At 32.5% G+C, this 27,780-nt stretch overlaps 3 protein-coding genes across 3 annotated transcripts in view; 1 reads left to right on the top strand and 2 right to left on the bottom strand.

The window, feature by feature from the left end:
- LOC144856351 (uncharacterized) overlaps window positions 1-9,761 on the bottom strand; it is a 49,933-nt gene extending 40,172 nt beyond the window's left edge. Inside the window, exon 1 of the mRNA XM_078714339.1 lies at window positions 9,617-9,761. Coding sequence (XP_078570465.1) covers window positions 9,617-9,686 — 70 coding nt within the window. The 5' untranslated portion in view covers window positions 9,687-9,761. The remainder of the gene's footprint in view (window positions 1-9,616) is intronic.
- Window positions 1-25,271, top strand: part of LOC144856384 (caveolin-3-like) — a 156,942-nt gene extending 131,671 nt beyond the window's left edge. Inside the window, exons 2-3 of the mRNA XM_078714383.1 lie at window positions 22,989-23,383; window positions 24,418-25,271. Of these exons, the coding sequence (XP_078570509.1) occupies window positions 23,207-23,383; window positions 24,418-24,756 (516 nt within the window). The 5' untranslated portion in view covers window positions 22,989-23,206 and the 3' untranslated portion in view covers window positions 24,757-25,271. The remainder of the gene's footprint in view (window positions 1-22,988; window positions 23,384-24,417) is intronic.
- Window positions 16,643-17,406, bottom strand: LOC144856584 (uncharacterized). The gene is made up of 2 exons (XM_078714608.1): window positions 17,155-17,406; window positions 16,643-16,947 (listed from the first exon to the last, which is right to left on the bottom strand). The coding sequence occupies exons 1-2, from the start codon at window positions 17,252-17,254 to the stop codon at window positions 16,712-16,714; spliced, it is 336 nt and encodes a 111-aa protein (XP_078570734.1). The 5' UTR covers window positions 17,255-17,406; the 3' UTR covers window positions 16,643-16,711.
- Window positions 25,272-27,780: the final 2,509 nt, after the last annotated feature.

Raw genomic sequence — 27,780 nt, 5'->3', positions numbered from 1 at the left:
TGACGTCATTTATACGCCATTTTGTGAAATCGCATTATCAATCATATCTCCATAATTCATTATCACATATTAATGAAATTCACTACACGTAAACTTTAGGCCAAGGGTAAAAATATTAGCAAATAAAAACGCACGCGCTCGTAGGATCATGCGCGTGAAATCGCGCGTTAAAAATTAAAAAAGCTCAAAATTACGTTTTGATCAATTTAGAGCATGAATTAGGCCATTTGCGTGTTTTAAAAAATTACTGCGCAAAAACACGTTTTTGCGCGTGCGTACATAGAAAGCGTAACAAATACAATTTTTTTGTACAAACTGCATTCTACTCATCTTCCTTGGTACATCCACCAAATTTGAGTCCATTTCGACTTAAAATAGTGCTATACGAGCACGTTAAAAATGACAAAATGCGCACATTAATTGTACAAAAGTGCTAAAAATGGTAAAAAATAAGGAATTTTTAAAATGAAAATAATTCTTCAGAATGCACGGTGACCCCCAATTTTGTTAACTTATTATGGAAGCCAATGAGTTGTAGATATAAATGTATATACACATTAGACGTACAAAATGGTATGACGTCATCATTTGGCCACATGAATTTTTAAATAGGAGATTTTCCCCTTTTGTCATAGACCACCATATTCAACAGAGCGCAACTCGCTTATCTGTGATCGATTTTCCTTTAATTTTTAATATATTCTACCTCAACCAATTATGTTACTCATGAGTTGCCAATATTTTCATTTTGATGACGTCATCATGTCTTAAAATTTGATTAACTGTGGTTACATAATTTCACCTACAACGTATATTTGGATACCTTACAGCTCTTCTGAATTAAAGTTGACCTTGATGTTTATAACTTATTATGAGAGCTGGTTAAATGTAGATATGAATTAATATAAAAATTAGGCCTATCGGATCTTGTGACGTTATCATATGGCCAGTTTAAATTAAAAAGCAATTTTTTCATCTCTTTCGTCAAAGTTATACAAATTTTAAAGAGCGCGCACCACGCTTCTACGTGCCAAATTTTCTTCCAATTGTTATATTTCATTGCTCAATTCTTTATCTTTCGATATTGTTATCCACAAGTTTATTTTGATAATGTCATCAGTGCCAAAAAATTAGAACATGATGTGTGTCCGTAGTTTCACTAATGCTACACTGTATATAGATATACAGTATATACTGTACATAATGTATATGGCATATAATAGGCACAGCACTATAGTATAACCGTATAATAGGATGGCATACATCAACATTTTCTGATTGTATTTTAACATACGTGCATGTTTAAAAAATATTAATGTAAATAAAATTATAAAAATGATCACCTATAATTCGTCAAAGTGACGAATTAAATTCTAGTTGTTATTATTATTCTTCTTTCTGTACACTTTTGTTTAGCAATTATCTAAAAAAGTTGAATAACAATGATCACAAAAATTTCACAATGTCTTTCAAATACTTTAACTTAGCCATAATAAGCTTTTCAGCGTGATCACTCAACCGTGACGTCATTAATACGCGATTTTGTGAAATCACACTATCAATCATATCTCCATAACTCTTTATCACATATCAATAAAATTCACTATACGTAAACTTCAGGTGAAGGGTAAAAATATTAACAAATAAAAACTTACATTTTTCAAGGTCATGCACGTGAAATTGCGCGTTAAAAATTTAAAAAGCTCCAAATTAAGTTTTGATCAATTTAGAGCATGAGTTAGGCCATTTGCGTGTTTCAAAAAATTACTGCGCAAAAATGCGTTTTTGCGTGCGCAATTCTTAAAATGCGTAAAAAATATGAATTTTTTTTACAAATCGTATTCTACTCACCATCCTTAGTACATTCACCAAATTTGAGTCTGTTCCGACTTAAAATAACGCTATACGAGCAGGTTAAAAATGACAAAATGCGCACATTAATTGTAGAAAAGTGCTAAAAATAGTAAAAAATAAGGCCTTTTTAAAATTAATATAACTCTTCAGAATGCACGATGACCCCCAATTTTTTTAACTTATTCTGGAAGCCAATGAGTTGTAGATATAAATGTATATACACATTAGACGTACAAAATGGTATGACGTCATCATTTGGCCACATGAATTTTTAAAATAGGGTTTTTTCCCCTTTTGTAATGGACCACCATATTCAACAGAGCGCAACTCGCTTATCTGTGATCGATTTTCTTTAAATTTTTAATATATTCTACCTCAACCAATTATGTTACTTATGAGTTGCCAATATTTTCATTTGGATGATGTCATCACGTCTTAAAATTTAAATAACGGTGGTTACGTAATTTCACCTACAAGGTATACTTGAATAACTTACGGCTCTTCTGAATTAAAGTTGACCTTGATGTTTATAACTTATTATGAGAGCTGGTGAAATGTAGATATGAATTATTATAAAAATTAAGCCTATCGGATGTTGTGACGTTATCATATGGCCAGTTGAAGTTAAAAAGTAGTTTTTTCATCTCTTTCGTCAAAGTTATACAATTTTTAAAGAGCGCGCACCGCCCTTCTACGTGCCAAATTTTCTTCCAATTGTTATATTTTATTGCTCAATTCATTATCTTTCGATATTGTTATCCACAAGTTTATTTTGATGTCATCAGTGCCGAAAAATTAGAACATGATGTGTGTCCGTAATTTCACCAATGCTAACTGTATATAGATATACAGTATATACTGTACATAATGTATATGGCATATAATAGGCACAGCACTATAGTATAACCGTATAATAGGATGGCATACATCAACATTTTCTGATTGTATTTTAACATACGTGCATGTTTAAAAAATATTAATGTAAATAAAATTATAAAAATGATCACCTATAATTCGTCAAAGTGACGAATTAAATTCTAGTTGTTATTATTATTCTTCTTTCTGTACACTTTTGTTTAGCAATTATCTAAAAAAGTTGAATAACAATGATCACAAAAATTTCACAATGTCTTTCAAATACTTTAACTTAGCCATAATAAGCTTTTCAGCGTGATCACTCAACCGTGACGTCATTAATACGCGATTTTGTGAAATCACACTATCAATCATATCTCCATAACTCTTTATCACATATCAATAAAATTCACTATACGTAAACTTCAGGTGAAGGGTAAAAATATTAACAAATAAAAACTTACATTTTTCAAGGTCATGCACGTGAAATTGCGCGTTAAAAATTTAAAAAGCTCCAAATTAAGTTTTGATCAATTTAGAGCATGAGTTAGGCCATTTGCGTGTTTCAAAAAATTACTGCGCAAAAATGCGTTTTTGCGTGCGCAATTCTTAAAATGCGTAAAAAATATGAATTTTTTTTACAAATCGTATTCTACTCACCATCCTTAGTACATTCACCAAATTTGAGTCTGTTCCGACTTAAAATAACGCTATACGAGCAGGTTAAAAATGACAAAATGCGCACATTAATTGTACAAAAGTGCTAAAAATAGTAAAAAATAAGGCCTTTTTAAAATTAATATAACTCTTCAGAATGCACGATGACCCCCAATTTTTTTAACTTATTCTGGAAGCCAATGAGTTGTAGATATAAATGTATATACACATTAGACGTACAAAATGGTATGACGTCATCATTTGGCCACATGAATTTTTAAAATAGGGTTTTTTCCCCTTTTGTAATGGACCACCATATTCAACAGAGCGCAACTCGCTTATCTGTGATCGATTTTCTTTAAATTTTTAATATATTCTACCTCAACCAATTATGTTACTTATGAGTTGCCAATATTTTCATTTGGATGATGTCATCACGTCTTAAAATTTAAATAACGGTGGTTACGTAATTTCACCTACAAGGTATACTTGAATAACTTACGGCTCTTCTGAATTAAAGTTGACCTTGATGTTTATAACTTATTATGAGAGCTGGTGAAATTTAGATATGAATTATTATAAAAATTAAGCCTATCGGATGTTGTGACGTTATCATATGGCCAGTTGAAGTTAAAAAGTAGTTTTTTCATCTCTTTCGTCAAAGTTATACAATTTTTAAAGTGCGCGCACCGCCCTTCTACGTGCCAAATTTTCTTCCAATTGTTATATTTTATTGCTCAATTAATTATCTTTCGATATTGTTATCCACAAGTTTATTTTGATGTCATCAGTGCCGAAAAATTAGAACATGATGTGTGTCCGTAATTTCACCAATGCTACACTGTATATAGATATACAGTATATTCTGTACATAATGTATATGGCATATAATAGGCACAGCACTATTAGTATAACCGTATAATAGGATGGCATACATCAACATTTTCCAATTGTATGTTAACATACGTGCATGTTTAAAAAATATTAATGTAAATAAAATTATAAAAATGATCACCTATAATTCGTCAAAGTGACGAATTAAATTCTAGTTATTATTCTTCTTCTTCTTCTTCTTTCTGTACACTTTTGTTTAGCAATTATCTCAAAAAGTTGAATAACAATGATCACAAAAATTTCACAATGTCTTTCAAATACTTTAACTTAGCCATAATAAGCTTTTCAGCGTGATCACTCAACCGTGACGTCATTAATACGCGATTTTGTGAAATCACACTATCAATCATATCTCCATAACTCTTTATCACATATCAATAAAATTCACTATACGTAAACTTCAGGTGAAGGATAAAAATATTAACAAATAAAAACTTACATTTTTCAAGGTCATGCACGTGAAATTGCGCGTTAAAAATTTAAAAAGCTCCAAATTAAGTTTTGATCAATTTAGAGCATGAGTTAGGCCATTTGCGTGTTTCAAAAAATTACTGCGCAAAAATGCGTTTTTGCGTGCGCAATTCTTAAAATGCGTAAAAAATATGAATTTTTTTTACAAATCGTATTCTACTCACCATCCTTAGTACATTCACCAAATTTGAGTCTGTTCCGACTTAAAATAACGCTATACGAGCAGGTTAAAAATGACAAAATGCGCACATTAATTGTACAAAAGTGCTAAAAATGGTAAAAAATAAGGCCTTTTTAAAATTAATATAACTCTTCAGAATGCACGATGACCCCCAATTTTTTTAACTTATTCTGGAAGCCAATGAGTTGTAGATATAAATGTATATACACATTAGACGTACAAAATGGTATGACGTCATCATTTGGCCACATTAATTTTTAAAATAGGGTTTTTTCCCATTTTGTAATGGACCACCATATTCAACAGAGCGCAACTCGCTTATCTGTGATCGATTTTCTTTAAATTTTTAATATATTCTACCTCAACCAATTATGTTACTTATGAGTTGCCAATATTTTCATTTGGATGATGTCATCACGTCTTAAAATTTAAATAACGGTGGTTACGTAATTTCACCTACAAGGTATACTTGAATACCTTACAGCTCTTCTGAATTAAAGTTGACCTTGATGTTTATAACTTATTATGAGAGCTGGTGAAATGTAGATATGAATTATTATAGAAATTAAGCCTATCGGATGTTGTGACGTTATCATATGGCCAGTTGAAGTTAAAAAGTAGTTTTTTCATCTCTTTCGTCAAAGTTATACAATTTTTAAAGAGCGCGCACCGCCCTTCTACGTGCCAAATTTTCTTCCAATTGTTATATTTTATTGCTCAATTCATTATCTTTCGATATTGTAATCCACAAGTTTATTTTCATAATGTCATCAGTGCCGAAAAATTAGAACATGATGTGTGTCCGTAATTTCACCAATGCTACACTGTATATAGATATACAGTATATACTGTACATAATGTATATGGCATATAATAGGCACAGCACTATAGTATAACCGTATAATAGGATGGCATACATCAACATTTTCTGATTGTATTTTAAAATACGTGCATGTTTAAAAAATATTAATGTCAATAAAATAATAAAAATGATCACCTATAATTCGTCAAAGTGACGAATTAAATTCTAGTTTTTTTTTACTGTTGTTATTACTGTGATTAATGGAAATCTAATGACAGTGTAAAACACCAACACTCAAATTTGTGGTCTAATCGTTTGAAAGTTGTCTTGTGGGGTCAAATATCAAAACAACAGTGTGTTTTGATTGTTTTTTTTTTTCAAAACACTCATTCTCAACAAACCGCATTAAAATAATGTTGGATAAACGTATTTAACAGTAATACAAATCAAACTATATAATATTTTTTAAATATTATATAAATTAACTATATTTTGTTGATTATTTATCACATGCCCTTATTTACCAAGGTTTTGGAGTAATCATACACAGTGGTTATGACAATAACGCCTAAAAAATCCATCTATATTGAAAACAAACTTAACTCATTAACCAGCAGTGGATTACGGCATTTCTTCAATAATAGTATACATTATAATTTCTAAATATATTATTTCCCTTGTCCTTCATAACCAGTGGAAAAATATTGTTTGAAGGAACAAATGCTTCAGTAATAATTATATCAACGTCGCTATGACGACTAATGTATGCGACGGCAACGAACGTGTTCTGCATTTGAGTGTGCATTTAAAAGACAATAGCTGATAATAACATGGAGACACGGACAAAGCAATAACGAGTTCTTGACTATATACTCCACAATCCACAATCCAGTCGACAATACTGCTTACATTTACATTTTTACATCGATCGATTATACCGTAATTAGAAAGTGGGTACTATTATGATAGAACACGGAAAATTGCTTCTTCGTGACAATGTTGACGTTTTTAAGTACGGTATACTTATTATTATACTTAATTAGCTTATTCTTCTTTATCGTTTGGAATATATAAATATATTCTTATTATTTTGCGTTTTTTTGTAAACTATTATATGTACTATATAATATATCTTTTAGAATTTGCTTTTTGTAAAGGTCCATTTACACTAGGACGATAACGATCGACGATAAATAGATTTGCACTTTTCATACATAAAACAAAAGAAATCTAATAAGTTTTCATCCTAATAACTATAAAATGACCGTCTATGCTTCCTTTGATGAAAATGATATTTTGAAAATGATATTTTAACACGTCTAATCATAATGACGTCATGATAAAGATCGTGATTGTTTGTAATAATCTTTCTATTTTATTTGTTTGCTTTATGTAGGCCTTATAAAAATGTATCTTTATTTATTTATCGTCGATCGTTATCGTCCTAGTGTAAATGGGCCTTAACTCGATTTCTTGTGTGTCGGAGTCCTTCTTTATTTATTTTAGGCAAGCCAAGGTTTATGAGCACTGTAATTTCCATTAATATTTTGGACAATAAATGAATCTGTATCTGTATCTTTACTCTACTATTATAGTCAGAAGATGGTAATACATAGGTGAACAAAAGCATACTAAAAATAATATATAGATAAATGTTTATATGTACTATATGTACGTTGTAGACCTGCCTAATGAACGAAAGCAATCAAGCGAAAGCAAGCAGAATTTATTGTAACAACATTCTATTATCATCATCCAAACATGACGTAAACAATTTAGGGAATAAACATTAATACTATGGTATAACGTAGGCGTAAATTGTATTAATCCTGTGTTAAACATTGTATTAACATTAATTCAGTATTCACCTGTTGAACATACATAATAAAAACCGTTCATCTAGGAACTAAAACAACTCTGTGACTAGTAATGCTATGTGACTATTAAAACTAGTAAAACTCTGACTAGTAAAACTATATGTGACTATTAAAACTAGTAAAACTCTGACTAGTAAAACTATATGTGACTATTAAAACTAGTAAAACTCTGTGACTAGTAAAACTATGTGACTATTAAAACTAGTCAAACTCTGCGACTAGTAAAAATATGTGACTATTAAAACTAATAAAATTATACGATTAGTAAAAATAGTAAAATTATGTGACTATAGGTAAACTAGTAAAACTAGAACTAAAAATTATGACCTAGATGGTACGCTTGCTTCGCTCGCGTACCATCTAGGTCGTGCCCACAGATGGTTCTCGAATACACAGTAATTTCAGCGTAAAAAAACTGGCGATTTCAAATGCAGGACTATAATACATTGTCATTTACAGAAACGAATAAATGGATACGATGAGTTATGTAGTCAACTAAAATTAGCACCCTGGGAATTACTTCCGAAAGAGAAACTTGTCACAAAATGAGTTCAAATTTAGGATTTGGACTCATTTAAACAAACCCAATTTGTGTTTTGTATGTAACATGGTTGAGGGAGGGAAGAGGATAGGTACAAAGAGGAACAATTTTTAAATATTATATTATTTATCCACTCAGCAACGAAATATTTTGTTCAAGTTTTATATGCCTATAAAAAATATACCACTAAATACAGTAAAAACATTTGCGATTTAATGCTTCGTTACAACTGTAACTGTCATAGTCGATTGAAATAGTACATGTAACGATACACCACTACGATGTTTATATTTTTTGTAATTATTAATTAATACAAACGTTGAGAAGCAACTGTCAATAATAAAGTTTATTTGTGTATTATGTGTTTATATCTAACAGTAGGGCCTACCCACACTTACAGTAATACAGTTTATTTGTATTATATGTTTATATTATATCTAACAGTACCCACACTCACAGTAAGACATTTGCGATTAAAATGGCGAAAGTGGTTAATACGTATTAACAGTATTGTCAAAGTATTGCAATACTATGTCTAAACGTCTAAACGTCCTCTAATGGTCCATAAATTTACCTACTTGTGTTAAACCCAATAATTTGGAATGTTCCAATCATCACAAATCAATGCATTTGTATAAAAGTTTGTATAAACGTAGGCCTATATTAAATCTATCAAAATAGTATTTTGTTACAGTTCACTATGTCGGTCGGTTTTTCGGTCGGTCGGTCGGTTGGTCGGTCGGTAAACACTAACTTGAGCACGCGACTGCAGCCACCATGTACATGGCCTTTTAAAGAAAATCGGCCTGTTTTCAACATTATGATGCTTTACTCAGCTATTAACAAGGACATATACATGGCTGCAGTCGCTCAAGTTAGTGTTTACCGACCAACCGACCGACCAACTGACCGACATAGGGAGCTGTAGAGTCGCTTGCACACGACTAAAAACAATTATCGTAGGAGGAGATAAGTAAATGCGGAGCATCCTCGTATTATTGTGTGCAGATATTTGGAAGATGGCCATCCATTAGACAGTGTATACCACGATCGGAAAACACCCCTATTTGGAGCAAATCGTAAACCTAAATTCGTTTTAATTGTCAATAACTAATTATCTTACTCAATTTAATTAGTAAACAGGGTTACATCAGGTGGTTAAAATCAGTACCGAAAGTACGAACCAACTTTATACACCATAGAGTTGGCCTACAATTTCTAGAAATAAGGCGCGATTTACCGATATTTTTTTTTATATATAGATACAAAAACTAGTAAAACTCTTAAATTAGTAAAACCAGAACTCCTAAACTATTAAAACCAGTAAACTCTTAAACTAGAAAAAAAAACAGTTAAACTCTAATACATACTTATTATTGAAAATATTTCATTTTGTATTGCTCATAATTAAAATTCACAGTTAAACTTTTGTTCTTTTTCTATTTCTGAGCTGCTTAAAAAACAATCAAATTTATACTACTTACCATTTCTATCAAAAAGAACTATCAAACTAGATAGGATCATTACTTTGCTCCAAATCGGTGGAGACAACATGTTGTGTTTCGGCTCTTTAAACTGACAAAGCCTTATCTTGTCTAACCTTACTGCGACTAGTAGAAATATTGAATATTTGATGCAATGCGGTGCTGTCATGCGCAGTAAGCGCTAATTAGTCTTGTCTTCCAGTTGCATTTTGACACGCGCACTTTATCGTCAGGTGTTTACGCCATCTACGTCTCACACATTATTGACAGGATTGTCATTTATCAATTTTGTCGAAACTTATTAAATCAATAATGTAAAAACAGAAACTAAAATACAATAATAATTTTAAACGAAATAATATTGTGTAGCTATGACCGCTTACTGCCAGAATGCAAGAGCACATTTTTTAAATTTTAAATTAAAGCTCAATGTATACATAAACAATACATGCTCATGATTTGACAATCAATTGTTCGATTTATATAGCGCCATCCCAACAGTCATTTCTCATGGATCTGCCAAAAATATCAGAAAATGTGAGTTTTGAGTAGTGACTTAAAGGTGCACAATAAAATAATAATGTTTGTTTAATGTTCAAAGGTAAGTAGTTCATAGCCTATGTCCAGCAATACTGAGAGTCTGATCTCCTCCAACTATGTTTGCTCCTCGGAACAAGAACAAATTAGAGCTTAAATTACGCCAGACTAAGTGCGAAATGGTATTTTTGAACAAGGCAAAATAAAACTGTAATATTTCCGGTGACAAAAGCAAATAAAATATTCTCACCATTCAATTTTTGTTGGATTTGTTTGAATTCTGAAATAAAAGGAAAGATTGAATGAACATTCATCATCAACTAGAATATGCCCATATTTTGACATGATGTCATATCACTACCATATTTAAGAATGTCACTACCATATTTAAGCATATCACTACCATATTTGGGCACATCACACTTTTTTGTTGTTGAACTAGTTTGATAGTGTAAACAGAGCTTTAGTGAGTTTTTAGCACACACATACCACCGGTGCACATACATTGTTAAAGACAAATAACTGCATACTATATGAACAAGTAGGCCTAAGGTTAATAAAGCACAATTTGCATAGTAGGCAATTGTGCAGTTTTAAGTTATTCATTTCCGTGGTAAAAACGAACACAAATAATAATTTGACTTTTAAAAAGACACAAAAAAAGGGAAAAATTAACGAAAAACATTACTATTTGACTACGGTATAGTTGGCTTTAAATTAAATTTTTTTAGTATTTTTTCATCAAATTGTGGTCAATAACTAGACTCATTTGGCCTGTGTGACAATTAAAATGGTATATTTTACAAAATTTGATTTTATTTCACACATAAATATAACACAATACATACATTTTTTTGTAGTACATCTTTTTAGTCGCGTGGACGCGACTCTATAGTTCACTATGTCGGTCGGTCGGTCTGTCTGTCGGTCCGGTATCACTATGCGTTTTAGCACGCGACTTATGGCTGTTGGCCTTGTTTTAAATATAAGTGATAAAAAAATGTGTGTGGAGATTGCATTAAGCCAATTTGGCTTTAGGTCTGAACCATCCAGTTTTAAAATAATACAACCCCAATAAACAGGTACTTTTTAACAATTGATACAATAATACATATCTATTTTTAACAAATTGTCTCTAATGACACAGAACAGTAGAAAACGGATTTTATCACTTTTTGAAAAATTTACTTTAGAGCAAATATAAACATATAATTGTATACGGTAATTCATATTTGTTAAAGTAATATATATACTAAAGGTGAAAATGTATATATAAATGAATGTGTATGTGTGGGTGTGTGTACTCTATGGGGGTGTGTATGCTAATACTATCAGTGTACACCAAACAATGCATTTTATGTATGTTGTATGTAAACAAGTGTGTTAACAAGTTTGTAATTTATTTATATACAATTGGTTATTGAAAATAGAGGATTTAACACAAAAAAAGAATGTTAAGAAGTAAATACTTTGTATTATTGTTTAGTAATTCCGAAAAAAACCCCTTTAAATGAATGATAATACTATACTAATGGTATGATACTAAATGTTAAACTGAGGATATTAATGAGTGGGAAAAAACATAAAATAATGAAAAAAGATAGGAAATGTTTGGAATTATGTAATGAAATATTAAATGAATAAAGGTGGCGGTGAACCACAAACGATTTAAAAAAAAACATTGTGATTGTGAAAAATATGACACCAAGTTCCAAAACGCAACATGTTAATATTAAAATGGTGGCCATTATGAAATTATAATTTGTTTACTTTTCTTATTTAGACCTAATAGCCATCCTATCAGAAACAAATTCTGTTTCATTTTTTCAGTTCCGTTTTAAAGTAATATTCGATATTTGTTATACGTATATAAGTATTGTTTCGTTGCTTTAGTACCTATTTTACAATACACTGTTCTTTCTCGTTACTTAGTACAGTAATTAAATTATCCAACTAGTGGCAGTTGCCACGGTTACAATTATTCTGTAAAAGCTTATAAAATGAGTAGATCGATACCTCGGTTTGCTTATTAATGTACATCTAATTAGCTACACGCTGTGTTAATGTATTTTCTGGAGTGGTTATTCACGATATGCCTATAAAATGTGCCTATGAATTTAATTGAAGTTCGTTCTATAGCGAGAGACACAATGGTTAATCTCCCCATCCCTATTCACCCTTAAGCGACGCAACGTATCGCAACCTACACGATGTAAGAAAATGCCCTTCCCATAATTGTATTTGCCCCCGCCTGCGTGAAATCAAACCTGCGATGTTTGCAGCACTATTGCGTCGTCGGTTCACACTTGTGATTACGCAATACAGCATTTTGCGTCACTGCGTTGCGTTCTAGTGGGAACCACGCTTTAAGACCCGTTTATACGAGAAGGATAACGATTGACAATACGTAGACAAAATTGAAGTGGAGCTTGATGGTTAACGTGCTTGGCTTCCAATCCCAAGGTCCGTGGTTCAATCCTGACCTAGTGCCAGGGTTGTAACTCACGACTCGTTCAACTCCACTTCCTAAAGCTTGGTTCGCAACGGAAGCGAATTGACCAATCCAAGCGATGGATTATTCGAACCATTCCTTGTGATTTGTCAATTCGCTTGCGTTACGGCTTACGTCTTTGCGTTGCGTTCTAGTGGGAACCAAGCTTTAGCCTCAAATGATACTTAGTTTATAAGAAGCGCGATAAATTATAATAATAGTTTATCCATCCTGTAATTGGCGAGTTTGTGCTCGCTGTTGGTTGCGTGTGAAATAAAAAAGGCTAAATAGGCTAATCGAAACAGTTTTCATCCAAGAACTAGGAGAACCATTTATGCTTCTTTTTATGGAAATAGAATAAGATTTTCAAAAGTCCAATCAGATGACGTCATGATTAATAAAAGCAATAATATCAACTTCACGTAAGAGGGGGTATGTGACATTGATAGAAGACTATTTTCTTACGTTACGTTTCATTACGTTCGTTGCGACATGGTTGTTATGGGAACCTAGCTTAAGTGTAACGTACAATAACTGTAGTTTACATTCATAGTAAAACTTTATGTAATTTAATAACTAATAATTGATAGGCCTAACATAAACTGGAGCAAGATTAAATATTTGATTTTATTAAATGAAAATTCAATAATAAAATTTAAAAAAAACAGTTACTGTATTAATAACTAAGGTGTGGTTCCTACTAGCGACGCAGTGGCATATTGACGCAAAGTGGTGTATTGCGTAATCACAATTTGGAACCGACGACGCAACCGGTTTGATTTCACTCAGGCAGGGGCAAACATAAAATATATTAGACAAAATCGGGGTTTTATAGGCCTTATAAGATGGTGAATGGCTCTAAATTTCTTTGTTTTAGGCCTTAACAGTTAGAGGGAAAATGGCGATATTAGCACTGTGGTCATGTTACAAGAGTAGTCAAAATAATATAGATTATCTGATAAAAATCCAAGAAAGTAGGAAACCTTTTGCCATTTTCCCCTGACAATGTACAATACAGACAATAACTGCTCTGTAGAGGGCGCAAGACAAGAGTTAAAAGATGAAAGGAAGGCTTACAAATTTCCTGATTTTTGTAAGGAAATATTGTGAATATTTTGCAGTATTTCATTTGTACAATGAACAACCTCTTATTGATTAATGTTAAAAGCGAGAAATATATCCATTCATTTTATTAATCATACTTAGAGATTAGGAAATAACGAATAAATGTTTGAAATCGGAAACTGGTACTAGGAAAAACACGTGCGCAGCTATTGAATTTATGAGAGACAAGATAAAACTTACAAAATGCGAAAACCCAATTTAAAAACACTTTACAGTAACTTTTGTCCTAGAATTTCATTTTTTCTCTTTTTATTTACCGTTTACTGATATTGATTGTTTGTTTGGATTACCTCATTTTCCTTTTCTTTTTTTTTTCATTTCTTTTTTTTTCTTTTTTTCAAGCATGATAATTTTAAAATCAGCCAATATAATGACATATCATAATAATTTGTTTAAATGATATCTGTACGGTACTCACCAACGGACGATGTAATGAGCGTCATAAACGTGATCATACACGTGGGATTCATAATCTCCATACTGATGATTCAGGAAAGATTTTATCAAACTACAGTCGCTATACAACTTAAAACAAAACAAACAAGCTTTAAGCTCTGTCTTCACTATCAAACTAGTTTGACAAAAAGTGTGATGTGCCTAAATATGGTGATGATATGCCCAAATATGGTAGTGATATGCACACATATGGGTAGTGATATATACGTCACACTTTTTTTCACATAAAGTAGTATCAGCCAAATTTCTAAAAAGTTATTAGACCCATAATAATTCATAAAACATCTTTAAAAATTACCAATAATTGGGAAACACATGATTTGAATGTAAAGTACATGAAAATGTAATAATTAGTAAAATGTTTTAAATTGCTGAATACGTAGGTCCAGTGTACATCTGGCTCATGTGCACTTTAAAGTTTGTTCCTTAAAATAGAAGAAGTAGAATACACAATACACATACCTGGATAAGTAGCTGATATTCGTGAACAAGAGACAACAGATGACAGGTATATCTAGGTAAAGGTGACTTTGTGACAATCGTATCATCACTGCCATGGGTGGTTCATAATTCTATTTTAAACATCAAACGAAGTATCAATGACCCATGACCCTATTCGTAACTTTTATGACGCTTTCTATTCGACAACAACACATCGTAGGCGTGGATCGAAACCTCCGCAAAGAAAAGTCGTTTTTCAACCAGAAGAGTTTATTTTCTGTCAAACACCAATTATTGAAAAGAAACATAATTACACAACATTATTGTATCATTAACGTTTTATTGTTATAATTGATAGCAGTTTCTTTATTGTAGTGCTTGCTTAAATACGTAATAACTTTTCTTGAAGACTATAACACCGTTATCTATCCACCGATTAATATTTTTTTCTGATCATCAGCATATATCTAAAAACCAGGTGATCATTTTTAATCATAACATATATTTTACTTTTAGATTAAATTTGTATTATTAATGCATTTTTCATTGATTTGACTGTTTTATGTACTAATGTATATTTATTCTAAAGATTGGATCATTCTCTACTTCTATGATTATTTCAGAATAATGTAGGGCACATTAAGAGCTAATTGTAACTCACAGATGCAAATTTAGTTTGCATCTTTTCGATTGTCCTCATTACCATAATCGCAGATGTCCTATTATCGGCATATTGATTGTAGTAACGTTGTTAGCAAGTATTTGCAAATCTATCTATCTATCTATCTATCTATCTATCTATCTAAGAGCAGGCTGGTCTACATCTTTATGTGACCAAAAAAATGTTGTGTGTCCATATATGGACATATCACTACCATATTCGGACATATCACTGCCATATTTGGGCACATCACACTTTTTTGTCAAACTAGTTTGATAGTGTAGACAGAGCTTAAGCGCCTTAAATTGCAGGCGAACAGAGCGGTGATGTCGGTTCCTCAGCATATGTTGCATATTTTGTTTTTTTCGTTGGGTAAATTAGGATTTTTGTTTCATGGCTTAAATCTTTTCATTTAACGATTTTTTCAATATAGGCCTACTGTATTTTGTCATAACAACCAAATGTTTGTTGGTGCCATATGTTTTGGAAATAGGCTAGAACATTTTTTATTATATTTTACATATATTATTATTATTATCTATTTATCTATTAAATCTATGCATGTAATGAATTTTATATTTTTACACGACTAAATCTTATACATTCACACTGTTCCGTTTTACTGAATGAAAGACGGCGTTGGAAAATGATAATATTATAAAGAATTAAACAGCGCCGTCTCCCGTTTTGGACAAGTGTGAAAGTAGGTTAATCAGCTATGTCTACACTATCAAACTTTGTGTGATAAAAACATTTGATGTTCCCATATTATGTTTTGTAGTTTCAATATCTTTAAATAAACAATGCATGCAAATACCTTACTACATAGGCCTACATTGCAAATAAAATTTTCATTCGATTTCATTTTAAAACTACATTAGCAAAGAACAGAACAAATTGCGAAAACTGAATAATGGCTTATAATTTTCAATTTAGCAGCAGTATTTTTTCATTTTCAAAACTCCATTGTACTTCAGGCCACTGTCGTCATCTGTTGAAGATAATAGAAATTGATGTTAATAATATTACATTAATAATATTATATTAATATAATAAATATATAACAATTGTCCTTGTCATTTGATTGCATGGTTGGTATCGCGTTAAACTTGATTAGTTACACCTTTGTAACTATCAAACCTTTGTTTTCACACTCAAAAGCCGATCCGAAGGTCTTCTGGCATCAAACGCCAACCAAACCTGCGTTTCGAACGTCAGTGTGTCGTTTTCACGCGGCTACGCGCATATCGATTGGTGCATAGCCGCCTGGAGAGTCGTGGAAGCGAAACGTTGACGTTCGATTTGATTTCCAGGTTTCGGATCGGAACCGTACCGGAACAGGTGTGAAAGACCCGTTACACCTACATTACATGACTGTGAGAACTTAGAGTTGAGAACCAAAAAAGAAAAACTTACATATCCAGTTGTCCTCACTAGTCCCAGCCGTCTTGAAGTCCGGCAAACTTTTTGTCAACGAGTCCCAATCGTCTTTACTGATAAACTCCCACGTTGCACCATGATCTTTACTGCGCATGTAACTGCGCATGTCCATGTGGATGCCATAGATATGTCCTGTGAGTTGGTCAGATCCAATGACGTTGTGCAGGTTCATTGGAAGAGCTAATGAAGGATATTGATAATAGTGAGGTGTATTTTAAGAAATATAGCATTTTAACTTTAAAGATGCACCCATAAAAGCAAATTGGAAAGGCGCTCATGCGCAGTTATTTTTCCAAGATATATATCCGAAACGGATCGATGGAGGAACTGTTTTTAGGAGATAATCTACAGCCATGCTATGCTGTTCTATGGAGTAATTTTCCTTACCTTTCCATCTCCCATCTGGTGGATTATCTTGTATATAGCAAGACGGAACAACCTTGTCTGATAGACGTCCAAATGAAGGGTTACAAACAAAAATGTTCATTATCCGGATCGTCCAACTTCTTTGTAATGACAAAACCCCGGTTGTAATAATCTGTCAAAATAATGCAAATACTCATCATTGTGTGTGGACATGCTGTGAGGTCACAGGTGCTAAAAAAATAACCCAGACAGAAACCAAACCATGAAGATGATCCGGGGTTGTTGGAATAAGTTTGAAGTCCGTCTTCGAAATTTACTATTTCTTGTTTATTTGAGTTGTTTTAAGTCGGGTAGTGAGTGTTTGTTTTAGATGAATTATTTTAAACTAAATTATTATTATTTGTAAACTCTTAACATTAAAATAAATTTGACCTATCACAAGCACGATTCTAATCCAATCTTGCTTTCTATTGGTTGCATTATGTAAGTATTTTAATAAATCATAAGAGGCGTATCTTCCTGTAATAATATTCAGCATAATCCAGAAACGTACCTGAAACTGGACAGTCACTAGGATCACTGACGCACACACAGTCTATGCTTCCCGTTTTCACACTTATGAGCACCAGCTACGCAAGCATCGCACTGGCTAGATCCTGCATCATAATGACAGGTGCTTGTCTGGGCGTTAGTCCATTTGCTGTATTTCATCACAGGATCTTTGCAGGGTAGGGCTCCTGGGTTTAGAAATACATCTTACAGTCTGGATGTAAATACAAAAACTCCTCGTGATTGTTAGTGACAAGTGAATAGCGTTGAATCGTAGCTGGGGAATTTTCAGTCCAGTATATTGTTGAGGTATTGACATCATAACCAATTACCAATGGCACGTATGGTTGAGCTGGAGATTGAAACTACTAGATTAACGCTCGCCTATTGGCTGCTTTGGCGAGCTTTATTTTGGCCTTTGTCTTTCTATACCCTCTCTCTCTTCTAAAATGAAACATTGATCTATCTATACTATACAGAACAAGCACACAAGTTTTCTGATTTCTTTACATTCGATGCTGTAATATTACTTTTTATATAACACCTAAATAAATTCCTGTCATTTGATTGGACGATTTTGGATCACATGGCGTGAAATACTACGCACTATTAAACGATCGTTTAATAGTACTTTTTTTCGTGTACGAAAAAATGAATCTTTTGGAAAATATTTGTTTATACTATTGCTTTTAAAAATACAACAGCGTTACCTATTTTGTACTTTCGTCGCGAAAGTTATTGTTATGACTGGTTTCGCGATGGAAGTATATTTTTGAAGAGATATATATTATGTAATAATTTAGATCAAAAAGGCATTTAAATTAGCTTGATATGAATTACAGTTGCCTGTAAAAGTTTCGTATTGCTGTCTTTCAGCCTAACTAGGCCTAGTACCAGTAGGCCTAGGCCTGTTAGTATAGGCTAGGCCTAGGCGTTTTAGCCTTGCTAGGCCTAGGATGGTTTGGTCGTTTGTTGACATAATTATTAAAAACCAAATGTTACTGTATTAATCAATGTGAATCAAATGTAGGCCTTGGTTAGGCCTACCTTTTATTTGATTCAAATGACAGGAATCTATTTATATGTTATATAAAACAAATAATGAATGTTTTATATTCGTGTAATGGTACAAATAATGGCATTTGGTGAATGATTTACCTCATGTCATTAATTGTACCATTACATTCACGAACATTCATTATTTGTATAATGAAGGTAATTGATATGATATACTGTGAAGTTAGAGATATTATATACCATATAATTTAAATACCAGATCAATTACATTTGTTCGTATATTATAAGTAATCTAGCAACGTTTTCTGTCAGTGTGTTGCTTTAGTTAACGCTGATAATGGTTAAAGTCCTCATCGAAACATGTCTCTTAATTAAGTTAAATGTAATCTTATTTTTTATTTCAAACCGTCATTTTGGTAATTTTATTGTTTAAGTACAAATAGAAGAAGGACTGCCGTTTTTATGACTTATGAGACGGAGAAATAAGCGAAAATACATTTATGGGGCATTCCACAGTATTTTTTTGTTACGGACGGGACATTTTTGAGAATATAACTAGACATATCTTAGAAATAAAAAAGAATACAAGATTCAAAGTAGAATAAATGTATACATATATGGCCAATGTTATTTATGAAAGTCAAAAAAAGAAAAAAGACTGTACAAAAAATTTTTATTATGAACATTGTATGCGTCGCGGATGGGACGGCAAATGGACATGACTTTTGAGATGGTTTACGTATTGTAATATTTCTCCTCATTTAAAAGAGATTTTAAAATTTGTTTTATATTATTATGTTGCCGGATAGTTGTTTTAGATAACTGAATGTTAATTATAAAAATTTAACTGCAAATTTATTAATAAATATGATTTATATGTCGTTACGGACGGGACATTTCTAACGTCGCGGACAGGACAACTTTGTCCACGTTAAAAAATTGTATAATTTTGCTATTAAAACAGTTTTTTACATCAATGTAATCTTTTATTTACAAATCAAAATATAATTCAACCTTTGAAACACTGTTTAAAAGTTTATGTCAAGTGAAAATATTAAAATTCATAAATATGAAATATTATTTATAAAATTAATTATTCGAAGAGTTATAAAGAGAAGCAATATTGTTAAATGTTATCAAAATATTTATTTACACTAATATAAAAGTTATGCTTGGCATATTACACAAGACTTCAAGATATTAACACATTTAAGGCGAAAAATTGGCGTTGGCGTTTGACGTCTGACTTTGTTAGTGGATCCAAGTTGCATCTGAAATTTTCTTCTATCCTTGCTTGGATTTAATAACTGTAGGCCTACTTTTATTAAAATTCAATCTTAAATATTTAGTATCTGATTTATAAAAGGTTCTTGGTTGCAAATTCACCAAAGAATGAAATCTACAAAGCGATGACCACACCCAATACTCCCATTCATACTGGTCATGTTGTTTTGGATTTAGGTATTGTTCTTTTGTGGATTGTTATTTTAAATACAGACCACAATGTTTTGTGATTAATAAACAACAGTTAACACCTTTGTACAGTACTTCTCAGCCTACAGTACAAAAATACTTTTTAATTCTTACAATATTGTCATCACATCCATAAAAAAAAATGTCCCATCCGTAACATTCAATAAATTTTGATAGTAATGGTTTTTTTTAATAAAAAAAAATACAAGTTTTAAAAAACTTGTTTAAATCTATTGCAATTTAATCTCCTTAGGAGTTGAAAATTAAGATTTAAAATTAAGAATTAAATAACAATTTTAGAGCCATTACTTCAATAAACACAAGTGAGGAAAAAGCCCCAATCGAAATGTCTCAGAAATAACAATTACGAATTTTGAAATGCAAGTATGAAATTGATAAACAATTTTAATAAAATACTTTATTATGAATAATTGGAGCTTCCTTTGAAAAAAAAGTAACTGCAGTATATTTATGGGTGATGCATGGTTTTATGAAATAAAAAGGATTTAAATGATATGTCCCGTCCTTAACAGAAATGTCTGTCCCGTTCCTACGAAAAATGTCATCAATATATTGTAATGATTTTGGGGTAGAAGGAAAAGATAGAGGGCGGCAGATGGAGGCAGAGTTAGGCAGGAAGAGTAGCAGAGAACGGACGTGAGAAAAAGGGCAGAGAGGGATTGGAGAAGGAAGGCAATGGAGGGTTACCTCGAGCTGCGTTAAAAAGGAGGGAGAGATTGGAGCTGGAAAAGCGGAGAAGCAGGGAGAAAACGTGTTAAATAAGTAGGGACATTAGAGAAATTGGAAAACAAAGTGTAGAGAAGATTAGAGAAAAGAAAGAGAAAATTAGAGCTGAATAATAAAAGGAGAGTTAAGACACAGCAGGTAAGTTAGCCGGAGGGTACAGCCTACCGCTTGTGCTGCTGTTGGAGACATAGTGAGCCGGAGGTTGCGCCTACTGTACTGGTTGTATCACTATTTGAGACAAAGTGAGCCGGAGGTTGCGCCTACTGTACTGGTTGTATCACTATTTGAGATAGCTGAGCCGGGGGTTGCACCTACTGGTTGTGTTACTGCTTGAGATACAGTTAGCCCGTGGTACACCCTGTGGTTGGTGGTTACGTTGCTGTGGAGGTTACACCATTGTTGGTGGTTACGTTGCTGTGGAGGTTACACCATTGTTGGTGGTTACGTTGCTGTGGAGGTTACACCATTGTTGGTGGTTACGTTGCTGTGGAGGTTACACCATTGTTGGTGGTTACGTTGCTGTGGAGGTTACGCCATTGTTGGTGGTTACGTTGCTGTGGAGGTTACACCATTGTTGGTGGTTACGTTGCTGTGGAGGTTACACCATTGTTGGTTACATTGCTGTGGAGGTTACACCATCGTTGGTGGTTACGTTGCTGTTGGAGGTTACACATTGTTGGTGGTTACGTTGCTGGTTGGAGGTTACGCCATTGTTGGTGGTTACGCTACTATTGGAGGTTACGTAATTTGTTGGTGGTTACGCTACTATTGGAGGTTACGTCATTACTGGTGGTTACGCTGTTGTTTCAAGTCCGGCGTAATAGCAGAACTAATCTAATTAATTATTATAATCGGTTGTTACCAATAATTTGGAATCAAAGAAGAATAAAGGAGGTCACTCTAAAAATTGTAATTGATTTGTTTGTTTCATTCGAGTGTGTCGCAGTACCGCAGACCCCTCCCCCCAAAAGGGAACGAACCCGAGAACGGATTTTCGTTACATTATTTTTGAATATGATATTTTTCCCAAAAGTTTCAAAATATTTGTTTATAATGTATTGCATATAGTTTTAAAAGGAGAAAACAAAATATTAAATTGTGGTGTCAATACTTTTAACTGAAATGTAAAAAACACCATAAAACTACTATTAAAATGTCGTGGATAAGACAATTATGAATTTTGAAATGTATATATGAAATTTAATAAACAAAATTTGTGTTATGAAATGCTTGAATATGTACAATAGGGACATAGAGTAACTATATCTGGCAAAAAATTTTAAACGATGCATGGTTTGTGAAATAATTTGGATTTAAATGATATGTCCCGTCCGTAACAAAAATGTCCCGTCCGTAACAATATATTTTTGAAATATGATGTTTTCATCAAAATATAAAATTTTCAAAAAATGTGTTCATAATACAATGAGATATAGTCCTCAGGAGGAGAAAATGAAATATCAAGATTTTTGCATCATTACTTTTAAGATAAATGTAAAAAAACCGCATAAAAAGTCGCGGACGGGACATTTATGAATTTGAAATGGATGTATGAAGTAATAAATAAATAAATAATATTTATTTCTTTTTCTACTGTTCCTTGAGTTTTTCCAATCCCAACCAATCATAGCTCTTGAAATTGTTTGTCATAATGTGTTCAGAGCATCAAGCAATTCGGCCGGCAGGCATTGGTTTTTTTTTTTCTTACATTTTAAAAAACGTGCATGCATTTGAAATAATAAATACGGACGACAGTAATAATTAATTTTACAACATAACAATTGAGAAGCCTTCAGGCCTTGTCTTTTTAAAAATGTAGGTGTGCTACATATTGCACTCCTCAATGCATTCAGTGGTGCGGTAGGTGTGCCGTTTGTATTTTGGTGTGTAGAAGTTTACAAATGTAAGTGTGTTGTAAATCACACTCCTCAAGGGTGTACGCACTCGCTCACCTCAAAAGAAAATGACTGATTCTTACAGAAAATCAACGCATAAGAAATATATACCCATGAGAGGAGATGTGGTAGAGGAAGGAGGCAAAACGTAATTTTATTTCCATTCGTTTACAGGTAAACGACAGCTATATGATTATAACGTGTGGTGTACTACTAATGTGATAACAGCGTGCAAATTATTAAACACACCAATGTAAATACACCGTATCATGTGACAATTTAAAGATATCAGATTTGAGATAAAAAGCTATTCAAATATAACAGGCTAGGTCCAGTTATCAGTATACTAGTGGACGTTGTCTTTGCAAGAACAGAGCGCGAAACGTCCAAACATGGCTGACCAACCCGAGTACACAGATGAAAGCACTTCGTCTTCAAAAGATAAATCAGAAAAGAAGAAGCAGAAGAAGCAGAAAAAAGAGAAAGAACAAACTGAACTGGTGATTCCTGATGACGTCCATATAGACATGAACGATAGAGATCCTGAGCACATCAATGAAGATGTTAAGGTAAAGTTCTCTCTACTATATCAAACTAGTTTGATGTGACCAAATATGGTAGTGATATGAACAGATATGGTAGTGATATGACATCATCATGTCCATATATAGTCACATATCGCAATTAAATCGGCTGCAGCTGTATTCACCATCCACATTCATCGGCTAAGGGAAACACTTTTGAAAACAATTTAAGGGAAATATCTCACTTAAGTGTGATTGGTGAATACGGCCACTGTTCTTTAATGCTTAGTATTTATGTAGGCCTACTATCATGAAATATGAAATTCATCAACAACATATAATCCATAACAGAGGCGGGTGTTCTGTTCTCTTAATTGTGAACATTTGTAGTTGTAATTGAGTAGGCTTTGCCTTATTAACAATGCATGTGAACCACTTCTTTTAATAATAATGTTAACGGACGTGCCGCCGGAATGTGGTAAAATATAATCATCTTGATTGTGAAATGCCAATCATTCAAATCTATCACAGCCTCAACCTCAGCTATCACCGTAGATAGGGGTGGGTCCACACTGAACTAATATTTAGCAATACAGATTAGGATTAAATTCATTCATAACAACACATTTACAAATAACTAACACTGATCTTCCAAACGTCAGGTGGACACTTAGTCGATACAACATGACAAGCTGTATTACTATCGATTAAAATAGTATAGGCCTACTTGCTTTTTGACCTGTTATTTTATTATTTACATTACTAACTGACCCTGTTGTGTTAAAGGTTCCAATGGTCTTATCTGGTGAACTTATCAATAGCTGAGATAAAAAGTATACACGTTTGACAAATAAACAACTTAGGCCTAACTGAAACTTGCCAACACTTGATCAATTACAAAAAGGGGCGTATCAAACAGACCACTGGCATTGGTCAATCAATTGTCAATTGTAGAGTTCGTCATACAGAAGTGTAATTAGATCAACATTAGAACGCTTAATCTCTGTCTACACTATCAAACTTTATGTGACAACAAAATATGATGACGTTATATCACTACCATACATTTTTTCTTGTAGGTTGCTTTCGAAGATATATTCGCCGAGCCAGACGATCTCCACAGTCAAGACAAGACGTGGCTGAAGAGCTATCAGACATTCCGAGGAACAAAATCCTGGTGTTACAACTGTCTGACATCGATCTGCGCCATACCAGCTGCGTTCTGTTGGGGTCTTGAATTTGCTTGTCTAAGCTTCTACCACATCTGGTGTGCCGTCCCGTGTCTCCATGACTTCAAGATTTTCTTGAAGTGTACTGGTGAGATCTGGTCTATCTGTATACACACCTTCTTTGATCCATGCTATTCTTCTGTCGCTTTGACGTTTTCAAGAATTAATGTGGATTTTCATCAAGCCTGACAGAAAGAATTGTTCCGAAAATCAGAGCACAAAATCTTTAAAAACAATGAATTAATCATAATCACGCTACCATTACGTAATTTATTATTTATAATTAATTATAATAATTAACCAATTAAACAATATAAGGATACTCTTTGATCTCCGGAGCTCAACATCCTGTTTTTATATTGTCTTGATACAAGACATTCTCACGATATATATAATGAATTGTTTTAGAAAAATGGAAATATATTTCCCACCATCACATTTTTTCCAATCTCCTGCCTACAATCATGACATGGCATTATCATTTTAATTTCGGATTATGATTTACTAAATAATAGTTATGTTCACTGTGACTTTGTATCTAGAATATGACTTATGTTACTAATTGAACTGTGGTGAAATAAAGAAATATCGATCAGACTTCTTTGAATCGGGTATAAAATAATAACAAACCGTTTGAGGACGCTAATCTCCCCATGTTTAATACACACATTACCTTTTGTTATGTTGTAAAACTAATAATTACTGTCACCTCTATCTACAATTTCAAAAGCACGTACGTGCCCAGTGTGTATGAGAGATTTTGCCATTGTGCCCACACCACAGCTTTTGTACCAGATAGGCTAAAATGTCTATGGCAGGTGAAATAACTTCTTTGCTTGGCAAAATAAAATTTGCTCAAGTATATAGTACTTTTGTTGTTTGTTGTTGTTTGTTTGCACAATAGCATCCAAAGTTATGGTCCTGAACTAACAGTGCAGAAAATGCTATTTATGTAATGTTAGTGACATGAACAATTACACTACGTTTCTATCAGGGAAGAGTTAAATTATTAATTTAACTCTTCCCTGGTTTCTATACTGCAAAAGATCGATAAAATGTCTGCTGGCTGAATTGCTTAATGTTGTGAATACATTATATAATTTCAAGAGCTATGATTGGTTGGGATTGGAAAAACTCAAGAAACAGTAGAAAAGAGCAGTAGATAAAGAAAGAAATATCAATACACATGCTCAGCCCATACTCTCACAATTGTGAATAAATTCACCGTGCAAACTAACTTTGATTTTTGTTTAAACACGTTTTCTGTTTAGAAGTACGTTTTTTGCTCACAATTATGTTCCTAATATCCTCATACTAATCAGGTACAGTATGTAAAATAATCTGTATTTTGTAGACATTGTTCGATTAAACTTTTTAATAATGATGATTTTACTGTTCTAACATACAAATATTTCCATGTTATTGATATTTATTCATGAATTATTTTGGATAGCTTTTTGAGTAGATTTAACAAGAAAATGTTTTATTTTATGAACTTAAAGTTATTATGTCAGATGTTGCCACCCCCTTAACCAGTACATTACGTTAAGCCGGAACACTGAACGCCTACGTAGATCCTTTCTCCCATCTGCTATGAGGCATTTTAATGTAATGTGGAAAAGATAAACGCAATAAGTATCTTAGCTGTATTTTTAACTCAATTTGTACTTTTTGTGTCCTCTTTTAACTTTTTATATGACATCTTGTTCTCAGTTTTATGTGATTTTATTCTTTTTTACTGTTTGTGCGACAATGTTTTTAGACAATTTTAATGTGTGTACTTTCAGCCAAAGTTTCAAGGCATTCATGAGTTTGACAATAAAGTTTATTGAATTGAATTGAATTGATAGAATATTTTTGGTAATTGAATTTGATTATCTTAATGTTACGGTTACTTTCCTTATTTTTGGCAAAACATTTCCAGGATTATCAGTTTGAAGAACATGGACACTACGTTTATAATCACGTTTGCGACGCTTGTGACGTCTAATGCAATCGGTGAGTACGTATTTATCTCTGTTTTTGGGCTTATTAAAATTGTTGCCCATTTAAGGTACTATATTAAGATTGTGGCTTGGTGGTTATGATGCTTGGCTACCACTCCAAGGGTTCTGGGTTCAAGTCCCGTCACATTTCTAAGGACAAATTTACAACTCCACTCCCAAAGACTTGTAATAAGATTGTTTATGTAAAGCATCTTGTGTAGGCCTATATGTTTGTCTTGTGAACCTCTGAGTATCCCTAATAATCAACAATTGCTGGATAGATCACCCTCATTAGGCCTAAATATGGTTAAAAAAATGAATAACAAAAATCAAAAAGAAAAATTAGGATTAAAAATTATTGTTTAATGAACAAAAAGAATATATCAGAAAAATACAAATAAATTAAGTTTAAAAAATGTATTTCTCAAATTTAGGCATATACATAGTGTTTCCTCTGCAACTTGTTTGTATATACTCCAATTTTCACAGTTTAAACAATAACAAATAAAAATAATGAATGTTCTGTCTGTAAGTGGCTAGAAAAAACATTGCAATTTGAATTCACATTCTCAAAAAGAGAGCATTTTTGATTATTTTCCAAAAAACAGTGAGATAAAAAAACACATGGGTGTAAGGAAGTTCACTTTTGGTGTTTCGTTACTTTGTTTATTCACTTAGCAATGGTTACAAGATTGTGCCAAAACTTAAATTATTTGTATCATTACATTTTATTTTAAAGTTATTATCATAGTAAACGTCTTTCTATTCGTATCTCTATCTTTATTCTTTTTTGTATTTATTTATTTTTTACTGATTCAAATATTCGATCCTTAGGAGGTATTATGAGGCAACAATGATAGTCTCATTACTTTGAACAATAGGTAACTATGGGACCAAAAAAAGCTAAGCGATGATAAAACATGGAATGACTTAGAACACAAAAGAAATCCACAATTACAGTAATTAGTTTATCTTAAAACGTACTAATACTACTTAACGCTATAGATAAAATTGGTAATTGGTAACTTATAAAAATAAAAAAATTATATATATATATATTTCATATTTCATTATATATATACTTCGAAACCTGAGCTGCACTGACGAGATCTAATAAGATCGAAACAGTACTGTCTGCAGATTGGATATATATACTTTTTCTCATTCTCACAGATTTCCTCGTCTTTATCGTTTCAAATTAATTAATTAAATTTCAGTATATCACCGG

The sequence above is a fragment of the Antedon bifida genome, chromosome 11 (assembly GCF_963402885.1).
Source record: "Antedon bifida chromosome 11, ecAntBifi1.1, whole genome shotgun sequence".
In the NCBI taxonomy this organism is placed as follows: Eukaryota; Metazoa; Echinodermata; class Crinoidea; order Comatulida; family Antedonidae; genus Antedon; species Antedon bifida.
The sequence above is the reverse complement of the archived record's forward strand: the minus strand, read 5'-3'. Positions and strand labels throughout refer to the sequence as shown.